Source organism: Mya arenaria, chromosome 5 (genome assembly GCF_026914265.1).
Source record: "Mya arenaria isolate MELC-2E11 chromosome 5, ASM2691426v1".
Classification (NCBI taxonomy): domain Eukaryota; kingdom Metazoa; phylum Mollusca; class Bivalvia; order Myida; family Myidae; genus Mya; species Mya arenaria.
The window spans coordinates 33,428,452-33,440,161 of NC_069126.1; the positions used below are offsets into that span (position 1 = coordinate 33,428,452).

An 11,710-nucleotide genomic window follows, 5' to 3' on the forward strand; every position below is an offset into this window, starting at 1 on the left:
ATGACTGTTTCAAAATGAGCTTCATATTGATATACAAACAGCATTTCAAATCATTTGACTGTCAAAATGCAAATATAACAATAAACCAAATTTATGTGTAATTAACTTGTGTCCTGCATCACATGAGGACTCTTCTTGATCCAACCATGTTCCAAATAAATAAAAATACAGCTACTACATAATTAAGTCCATTATGTGCAAAACAATCATCAAAGCAGCAATACTGCCGACATGCTTAACCAAAGAAGGCTTCTACACAAACGTTTTCTGGGTTTGACAATTCCTAAAGTGAATACAGGGAAGCATATTCTCAAATATTCAGATACATATAAACCTAAGGGGGTATATACATGTCATTCCACATCTTCAACATTTAAATTGTGACCACTTCTAACCAAACAAATACCTTCTCATTGCCAAAATATACCACAATTTGGCAACATAAATCCCAATCAGAGCAAAGACGCCCAATGCATATCTTTAATTATGCTCTATCTGTGCCAAATCGTCCTCTCCTGTGACCCACTCAACGCTATGTGCTGCTTTAATTAGGCAAACTCAGTACAAAATAAAAATCACATCGTGGCAAACAACTCATACACAGAACACAACCACAATATGAAACTCTAATTAAGCTAGTTAATTGACTATATTTCGGCAACCATGAAGCCCATTTAATACCAATGTCTTTTCAGTGCAATTCAAACTAATAATTTTGGCAGCTGCAATGTTCATGTTAACCAAACCCATGTGCTGCTCTATAATAAGTACTTAAAAAAAAACAAAAAAAAACGTAAATCTCAATTTCTACTTTGACCTTGAATTGGCCTTGACATTTTCCGTGAGGTAGTCAATACAGCATGTAGCATTTTAAATCTGAACAATGTTCTTTTTTCTGAATGTGTGGCCATCTTTTGTGGAAAATAAAATTAGATTGCCTTCAAAATCTGTAATGAGTAATTTTCATGAAAATAATAATTGCTTTGATAGTAAAAAACTTGTTTACTTTTTCAGTATCAGTGCCGAGGTAGTAAAAAAAGACATTCACCAATGGCGATATGTTGCTTTTTTTGTGATGTTTGTTGTCTGTAGTGTATGCCTCTCTTGTTTAATGCTCGTTTACTCTAGATCCGTGTGACTCTGAATACACTTCTATGCGGCGAATTCTAACCGCTGATTTGTCATCCGCGGGTGTTCGACCCCGCCTAGGTGATATTTCAGACACTGCTGACACTACTACCGATGTTATTGCCAAAAAGAAAAGTAATGAAATTTGATGATTAAATATTACATACCTCATTCTTTGAATTTCTGTGTAATACATAGTAAACAACAGCGGACAACTGTAAACATTCAAACATTTAAACCCTGTTGCTTACTGAATGTGTTTTATACACTTGATTCATATTTGTAGCATTTTCATTTAAATAGGAAGTTTTTTTAAACTATTAAAGAAATTTTTAATTTGCACTTTAACAAAACAAACAAAATGCACCATGCGTCATGTTAAATATAAAGCCGCAACAGTTCGAGTGGGACTCAATTCGCATTATGAAATGAACATAAAGCGATATATAAGCTCTTAAAACAACCCCCATTTTAAACACATAAAATACAGTTTGTATTTTTGCGCATGCATTTAAGAAAGTAAGAAGCATACATATCCGAATCGTACAGATTTTGTTAATTATACGGAACACATTTTGATACGTAAAATCAAACAAAGTTCAGTATTCTGGAATAACTAAATCAAACGATCAGGCTGATAATGACCTGTTACTCTGTTTGTTTCTTCCGTTATATGTTCAATCATGAAACCCGGACTGCAAGTTTTGATTATATAAAGGTAAATCTTAACATTAATTTCAAATGTTATTTAGGAATACTGTAATTTTAACTCAATTTATATAAATGTAAGTTTAGTCAGTAACGGGAGTTACAAATGGTAGAATTAATGAATAAGTAAAATATTAAATAAAAAACAAGAGCAGCGGTATATAATATACTGATTAAATTTCATTTTAACTTTCGGATTTTTAGTTGGAAAAACTACAATTGTCTTTAAGTTGTTATATAATAAAGTGATAATGAAATCAAAATCCCGGTATTCAATAAACAACAATAACAAAAAAAAACATCAAGACAAGAAATGTGGAATAAGAATGAGGAAATCATACGGTACAATTTCCATTATCAATGTAATATAAAATACTCTTTTGTAGTTACTCATTCGCATTTTTCGATTAGTTTGACAAAGTGAGCTTTACCTAAGCGTACTGGCTGCGCCCGGCCTGCCGACTTTATCGTTTAGAAACCAAATATAATCGCTATTATTATTTATAAACTCATGAATGAAATATATCTGTTACAAAAACTAGGTCATATGTTACTGCTTTCATGGAAATGGAATACTATAAAATTTGTTTGGTTAGACTTCGTTGTGTGTTTATTAAATTATACGTATGTGATACGATATCACGCACCTGGCACAGCTCATCAGGCTACAAAAAGGGACACACACACCTTGCCTCGCATTAGATTGAAACAAGCTTTGTGTTATCTGACACAACCCCTGTTTTTTAGCAGATGTCATAACAATATCGTGACATGTTCTTTATTTTAAGCTATCATTACACTTTACTGATAGTCTGCATTTTCGTTTGGTTTTTGATGTGTTCAATTTTTGAAGAATCGTTCTTATTGCACTCGCAAACTACCAAATTCTGGCATTCTCAAGTTTATAAAGACAAAAGTTGCAAGTTAAATATCATGAAGATACACTCCTTAAATAACTAAGTTTTGGACTAAGCATAATAACAAAGATTAAATTACAGTTTGGTTTATCACAATTTAACGAGAGCCATGTAATATACCTTATGAAACCTCAGTACTTATGATCGCTTCTGTTATTTCAAGACGTCAAAGAAAAGCTACAAGCAGATATGTAAAATATTGTTTCAATTTTATAATGAAAATGTGTTTAAAAAAAGAAAACACTTATTTTAACTTGTTTCCTTTAAGGAGGTTAGTAATTCAACAGGGATATTTAGCATTCATTAATATCAATGTGTGTGTTGAATCTAAATTACTAGTGAAAATAGATGAAAATGTAAAATTTCTTACAAAAAGATAAAATCTGTATTAAAAGATGCAGATTATTTAATTATATAACTTAATTCGTATTACAATGTTTTTAATGATACATTAAATGTGTATAGTTTTTTCTATAATTTCGTATATTTTAAAGTCATGTAAGACTTCACCGGAAAATGAAATATGTTCGAAAAACTATATAAATATATATTCTCCTTTCTAACGCCTTTCATGGAATGCTATTTTTAGTAAATTCGGTTACTGTGCTAAGTCATTGTGTGATTCTATAACCTTATAGAACGATTATGAACGTCTTCAATTACTTTTGAAGCTCATATCAGACTTCACGGAGACGTTTATATGTACTAACAACTGAAGGATTACTATGCCTCTTTGTAACGGCTTTCATGGAATGCTAGTTTTAGATAATGCGGTTACTTTGCTAGGTCAGTATGGGATTAAATGATAAAATAGAATATTTAAATCCAATACAATCTCCTACAAGTGCATATCATTTGATAAGTATGCAAATGAGAAAATGTCGGAAAAACTGTCTTGTAGATGATAATGATTTAGTAGTTAAATAATAGAATGAAGTACGAACACATTTCAATATGCAATACGTTAACAGCTACCGCACTCCATGCAGTATGTCTTGTACATTTTAAGCCCATCATTTTAAAGGCGACTCTTTCTTACTATTTAGTCTCATTTGAGGCTTGTATACAAGTAGAATGAAGTACGAACACATTTCAATATACAAAACGTTAATAGCAACTGCACTTCCATTCAGTATAGCTCGTACATTTGTGTGTATATTTGCACCCATGGGCCATTTCACTTTAGGAGCAAAGATTTGTTTAGGAATGATCCTTATGTAGATTTTCTCACATCCTACTAAGCACTCTATACTAAGACAATCATCGACCACAAGGACAAGAAATGTTATATCAGATAAACTGAAACAATATCAAACTATTGTAAATAGTTTAAACATTTTCAGATGAAGAAGATAATTTGATTTTACAGAATATCATTTCATAATCAGGCTTTTAATCTGAAAAGGGCTTCTAAACTAGATAGCAAAACACATTTAATGAAGCAGTCTGTTGTTAAGGTAACAATAATCCTTTTGCTCAATTTTGAAAACAAAGCTCTGAAAAATATGAGCGTTTGTACTTTTTTATCTTTTTAAATGATATTCATATTAAATAAATTGTTTGGAAAAATATTAATTTGACAACAAATGTTTTGATCCATGTTATATAAAAGTAAATGCGAACTCTAAAATAACGCGCAAAATTTAACGATCTCATAAACTGAAAATAAGATTAATAAGACTTTTAACATTCTGATTTATGATTGGAGTAGAACTCGACATTAACTGTTTTATTTTGTTGTTCGAAAACATGGTTACACATTATTGTTGTTATTGTATACCTTTGCAAAGCGTTAAAGTGCAATCTCTTTCTTAAATCATGTCTAAGGGCGTGGATATGGCATCTCGTGGTATTTTTGCATTACAATATCTAACATGTGAAACTTCTTCTGTTAACCGGCCTACGATATTTGACCAATTTAATTTCAACATTTCATGGTATTGGGCGGCGATATACAATTATGCTAAACCTGTTGTCTTATACGGATTAGCTTTACTTTAAACTGCATCATATTCACCTTTGTGTTTGTCTACATGTCTTGTAGTTTCATATTTCAATTAGTTGTTTGAAATAGGATAGAAGCTCCGCGCAAAGCGCTGGACCGAAACAACTTCGACGTCCAGAGCTTAATAAAAGGGATCACTTCTTTTAAACGCCGGTATGGTGCAACTAAAATACTGTATTAAGTTAGTGGGAAAGCTTGTCTTTCTGTAGTTTGGACAAAAACCACGTTCAAACAAACTCAATTAGAACTTGACATTTTGTTTCAAACGTTTTAGATGTGATAAACGCTTTTTTTTGGAATGGAAACAATATGCTTTTGCTTAAATCAAGATGGCTTAAACATGTTTTAAGCGTCTGTTTTAACTTTCGATTTAAAATACAACACAAATGGTCTGGTATATGTTAGGACAATGTATGTCAGTTTTCTAATGATGGCAACTAAATCTTTTGAAAGCCAAAAATACATGTACATGTATTTGCAATTCATATTATTTTTTTCTAGTTATTCTTAAATACATACGTCACTGACGTTACAAAGACGCATGGGAAGGGCTTAAACATATATTGTTATAGCTTGTTACCCAAACCATTGGGGCATCTTGTGTGATTTATTTGTATGTGTACGTTTATTTATATGTCATGATGATGACAGAAAGACAAAGGGTAACAATTAATTTTAAATGTTGACAATTGAATAAATTTTATCAATTGTCACGCAAAAATCAGATAACCATTTAGAGAGAATGTTGTATATAATAGTTGATGATGAACATCATATTTAAGAGTTGATAAAGTTTCATCATGAAAGATGTCATGAAGATTACAGGGGACAAAGAATGTCGATTATCCTTTAAAAGCTAGTATGAATGGATTTGATAATATCGCTGTTTAAATGTTTATTTGAGATGCTAGGTCAAGAGCGTTCTTTCATTATACCAAAACGTGATATTCATCTGTGTCAATGACAAACGTTGCATGATTGCACTCTTTTCGTTCCTAGAAGAACAAGAAAACGATTTTGTTTTCTAAAAATCTGACAAGGAAAACTATCTAGTTACTTTAGATGATGTAAATAGCAGGTGTATTGTCTTACAGAACCAGATGGTTGTTCAACGCGACATTACAACTATTATATTATTCAAGCAAATATATTCAACATGCAAGTATGTATTCATCACTGACATGCAGATGAGAGCATAGCTGGCTTGTTCGTTAGACGGACCCTTCCCTAATGTTGCCACGACATGGAGGGAGGTAGACAAAGGGTGGTAGTTGGTGTAAAATTGGTACATTGGAACGACAAATGTCTAAGGGCACTTAGGCAAAATAGTAACCAAATGCCGTTAAAATTTGATGTGTAGTGCAACATGTAATAAACAGGTTTCAGCAAAGTCAAAATAAAGAAATATGATATATTTAACTCAATTGTACACTTTGAATGAAACAATTTAATTACTATGTTATTGGAATAGTGAGACCTTCTTCATCAAAATCGTATAGTAAGCTATTCTCATGGACAAACATTATACAACGACAGTTACCGTTTGAACAATCGAGTTAATGTATGGAACGTGCGAAACGTCTCGAATTTCTCACTTTACAAAGTTTTGCAAATGCTAGGAGCTTTCAGAAGGTTCGAAAAAAAATTCCTATGTTGCCAAATTGTTCTTGAAGGGAGATCATTCAGAGTTTAAATCAGAAATTAATTGGATTCCATTTTGAAATCAGTGGGTTGTTTTTGAAGCAGCAGAATGAACTGCAACTGAGTTGTAACTCATGCCGTGTCGATTATGATTTTCCCCGCCAAAACAGTCTGCCGAAAAGGGTGTCAAATAATCGTCGGTAACCAAATCATCAAGCCAGTTAACGATGTTTGTTTACCAATCCCGTTATTGACATTGCGCTTTTGCGACTCATTTTCCGACGTTTCTTGATTATGCACAGTTTCAATAACAGGTGTGCTACCTAGATTAGTTTTCAATACTCGTTCATATTTTTAACTCTTGTCATCATATTACACATCCAAGCTCGGTGACTTCGCATATTAATGTTTATGTAAATTTAAAACAAAAGGGAGAGAAATTCATGATCTTAATTTGTTTCACGACCCCCCCCCCCCCCTTCACTAACCTTTATTTCCTTCAAAACTGATTCTATGGTATCCCCAACAAACGTACACATGTCCAAACGTGATTAAAATAAATACAACCCCAGACCATGTGTCTAATAATATCAATTTAAATGTAAACAGAAATACAACTTTTTCCGAGGACGCAATTTCGGGGCTCAGCTTGCGACATGTGGTCACTTCCATTAACCGAAAAATTATGGTATAAATGCGATAAAAGAGGTATTGGTCCTATCCATAATTTAGAGGGTTACAAGCCTAGATTCACTGAAAAGTAGATTAGAATCGCGGAAATAAGTGGATGAAAGCAACTTTAACATGTACTAAAAACTATACGATTACTATACTTCTTTGAAACGGCTTTCATTGAATGTTATTTTTAGATAATGCGGTTACTTTGCTAGGTCAGTATGGGATTAAATGATGAAATATATGATGAAGATTATAGTTTTAATCAAAAGTAACATCAAGAAGAAGTGTGATATTTTCAACTGAATTGTACACGAATGAAACATTTTAACTACATTCTTAAGCAGAATACATGCCAATACTGAAAACTTCTTCAGCACAATTGTATAAAGCTCAACCAAAAGCAAAGCATAAAAACGAAGAGCCTAAAAGTGTTAAATAAAATACAAACTGCTGAAATATGAAAACACGACAGTTACCTTTGGAAAAACCAAGTAAAAGTATCTAACGTGTGAAACGTCTCTAATTTCTCACTTTATAAAGTTTTGCAAGTGCTAGGAGCTATCAGAAGATTCGAACATTTTGATCACATGTTGCCAAATTGTTACATTGGAGAGGTCATTCAGAGTATAAATCAGACATTTATTTGATATCATCCTGAAATAAGTGGGATGTCTTTTTGAAGCAGCAGCATAGTCTGTAACTGGGTTGTATTTTAATGCCGTGTTGATCATGATCATAAAATTAAACATACAGAAATCTTGAAATCTTCACCAAAGGTCACCAAAGAAATTGACTTCATTTTTACACCAACTGCCATATCCAAAATAAAGGTTATCAAATGCCATATACAAAATTGAGTTCACATTAGGGGTGGAAGTTGGTGAAATTCTTGACTTCTCGAGAGACACACATTTTTATCACACGCCATAAAAATTCATGGCATTTCGTTGAATTATTGTAATTATTGGAATAATTATCAATATTGTACGAGCATTGTAAGTGTGTTATTTGCATCAATTGAACGTATTTAAACAAACTCATCCAGCCAGTTAACGTTGATCATATGCAAATTCCGTAATTGACATTGTACTGTTGTAATTCGATTTTCGGCGTTTATTGATTTTTCACATTATCACTTACATGTGAACTACCTAGATTTGTTTTCTATACTGGTACAACTTTTTTACTTCTGTCATCATATAACACATTCAAGCTAGGTGACTTCGCACATCAATGTTTTATCTGAATTTGACAACAAAAGAGAAAGATATTTATAATCCGATTTTGTTTACGCTTGCAAGAGTCGTTATCTTTAATTAATATATGTATAAATCATTTTTGATTTGAATGCATAAACATGTTCACACTCTTTCTGACATGAGAACGGGAAATGAAGCACAGAGACCGACGACCAAAACAGCAATATACTAAATATGATACTTTTTATGCAACAGTAATACATTTGGAACGCTTAACACACAATCATCAAGAGATATACAAGAAAAACCAACACATTTAACACAAATAGAAGAATATCGGCAATTGTCAAAGTGTTGCAAATGAACTCAACATATTCGGACTAATTCGGATCGCGAATCATCGCATATTAATATACGATTAATTTGAAATTTGTTGCTCTTGTTATTGTTTGTATTATGTCAGGAGGTCCCGAAAAATATAATTCAATATGTTAGAAAATGACTACATTTGATAATCTGTTTCCGGTTACGGTCGGGTCGTTCCATTTACAGAATGGGTGACAAATAATTACTGAAAGGTTTTCATCAATGCAATAAAGTATAGATAGACTCCACACACGATAACCAGCCTTACTTGAACTTGTTGTGATCTTCTCTCCGCTTGAACTTCCCCTGAATTAATTTTATCTTCTGCAATTCATTAAAGGCACTAGGTTACAATGTATATAACTTGCCATTACTAGCTATACAACAATTATTGTATATATTAGTTTATTTAAGCTCAACTCACATGGCACGGATTTGAGCCGAGCTTGCTGAGACTGTTCGTCAAAAAAGGTATAAGTTATATATTGCACTTAACAGTAGTGTTCCATTATTGAATGACAAATAAAATCCCTTTATTTGTCAACTGAAAGGTTTAATCACAACACTTGTATTGTTCATCAATGTGTCGTTCAAATGGTTTAACACCGGCCCTCAGTTATTACCTACTTAATATGTAATTAAATAATATATGGAATCCAAGTTTCCATGTTTGTTTGTCAATGATTATAGTTACTGGTGAATAGTCCCATTGAGTGAACAGTTATGAATATTTTAACAAAGGTTCTTCGGCTTCATGTCAATGCAGAAGACAGCTTTGAGCAGATATCAATTACTCAGTTATATTTCTGAGTAAAAACCATTACTCGGACATATGGAGAGTACACAAAATGTTCCTTTATTGGGACTTGAACAAAAGACCTCTTTTACAATACTTCTAATAAACCGTTGTACCATACGGACATGTACTACAAATGAAAACATCATTTTATCATTCAGTACTTTGATGATTGCATTTAATATTATACAATACCAATCCACTTTAAAACATTATAATACCAAACAGTACCAATGAAAATAAAATAATCCCGCAAATGGTTGAAAATACAGTGTTACCATGCAATATGGTTGCACTCTGAAAATTCACAAGACGTTACCCTCGACTATTCCCGACATACCTTTGAATCGGAATCGTCAGGATTATCAAAATCAAAGTCCGTCACATTATTGCTGTAACTTACATAGTTTAAGCTTATGTTTTCAGCAGCGTGAGCTCATTTTGCATAATCAGCTTGTTTTTCATTTTGATTGAACATGTTATGATTTTCTCTCGGCTTGAATAGCCCTAGAATCAATATTTTCCTTATATATGTATTATACTAGTAATAATAGTAATACTACTATCATTGTATATACTAGTTTATTTAAGCTCAAATCACATGACACGGATGTGAGCCAAGCTTGCGGAGATTGTTCGTCAGAAATGGTCAAAGTTATCTATTGCACTAAACAGCCATATTCTATTATTGATTGAGGAAATAAATTCCCTTTATTTGTCAATTGAACGGTTTAAAGGCAACACTTGTAATGTGCATTGATATATCGCTCAATTGGTTTAAGACTGCCCTCAATACTTACTTACTTATTATTGAACAAAATAATATATGAGTCCAAGTCTTCGTGTTTGTTTGTCAAGGATTAGCATGATATAAGTGAGTATCTCTATTGGTTGAACAGTAATATAACACTGAAGACAGAGTTCTTCGTCGTCATACAAATGGTAAGGACAACTATGAGCAGATATTAATTACTCAGTTTCATTTCTGAGTTGAAGTCAGTAAGAAATGTTCCCCTGGTGGTTCTCGAACAAAATACATAGTTCAAATACTTCTAAAAACAGTTATACCATCTGGATAAGCACTACATCTGAAAACTAGATTTTACGATGCACTACTTTGATAAGTGCAATCAATTACAATCCACGTTAAAACATAACAAAACCACACAGTACCCAAGGAAATGAAACAATTCTGAAACCACAAGTAACCATGCAAAACGATTGAAAATACAATGTTACAATGCAATATGGTTGCAATCTGACAATACACAATATGTTACCTCATATTCCCGCCTTTCTTCAGAAACGAGTTTTTCAGTTGGCAAATCCTCATCTTCACGTCTTACCTCCCTATGGCTTTCACTATCATCGTTAGAAGGGATGGTTTCAATTTCAATGCTCATCATCTTGAATAATCCATCCTGTCTCTCAAAGATGCTTTATATTTTCTTAAACATCTTTCTCAGACCTTATACCATCAAAATAAACTTCATTTAACTTATCTGCTGGAAACCTACACTGAATTTCTGAATGAGTTACTATGACACAGGCGTAAGATCAAATATTACAGGTATCCTTTTGTTACATAGATATATACTGCACATGCAGTGAAGCTTAACACTTCTACTCTAGTTACCCGTATTGATATAACATTTTAAGCTTTACTTAGTATATAAGCGAATCAGAAATATTTAGAAAACTAGCAAACATGCGCAAGTATATTATCGAATGGCATGTTATTAAATTGGACGAAAAGAAAACAAATGCAACCAAAATACCAAATTTCGTTAATTCACAGAAAATTAAAATTTAGAAATTAGGTTTCTATGAAATTTGGCGGAATAAAAATTTCAAATTCTATGAATGCTGAATCATAATAAAACAATCCCATACTTGGAAATTATTTAGTTACTAAGCGGTGTAAACCAATCGGATAATATTTAAATGGCATCTGGGACGGGAGCCGTGTTAATTATAAACGTGGTGCAGAAATATGTAGAAAACTAGCGAACACGCGCAAGTGGATGTCATAGAGTCGACCACAAAGATACTTGCATGTTTTTGATAACCAAACGAACGGTTATATGATGGTAAATTTATCCACTTCGCATTTCCTTAAATCATGTACTAAAATAGAATATGCAGAACTTTAAGCTAATGATAAACAACATTTTACGTGAAAACAAATACGTGTGAACTAAATATGGAAATGTTTACGGGCTTCTCTAAATGACAATCAACTTATATTTTTATTGTTAACCCCAAATAATTA

The 11,710-nt window shown here is 32.5% G+C and overlaps 1 protein-coding gene across 4 annotated transcripts in view; it reads right to left on the bottom strand.

The window, feature by feature from the left end:
• The window catches only part of LOC128234763 (transient receptor potential cation channel subfamily M member-like 2), a 50,873-nt gene extending 39,802 nt beyond the window's left edge, over window positions 1–11,071 (bottom strand). For 3 of the 4 annotated variants that reach the window (XR_008261029.1, XM_052949262.1, XM_052949261.1), the window contains exon 1: window positions 10,719–11,071. Coding sequence is in view for 3 of the 4 variants with exons in the window: in XM_052949262.1 (XP_052805222.1) it covers window positions 10,719–10,844 (126 nt within the window). In the remaining variant the exon portion in view is untranslated. The remainder of the gene's footprint in view (window positions 1–10,718) is intronic. The other variant, XM_052949263.1, reaches the window with a different exon arrangement.
• Between the last annotated feature and the right edge of the window lie 639 nt (window positions 11,072–11,710).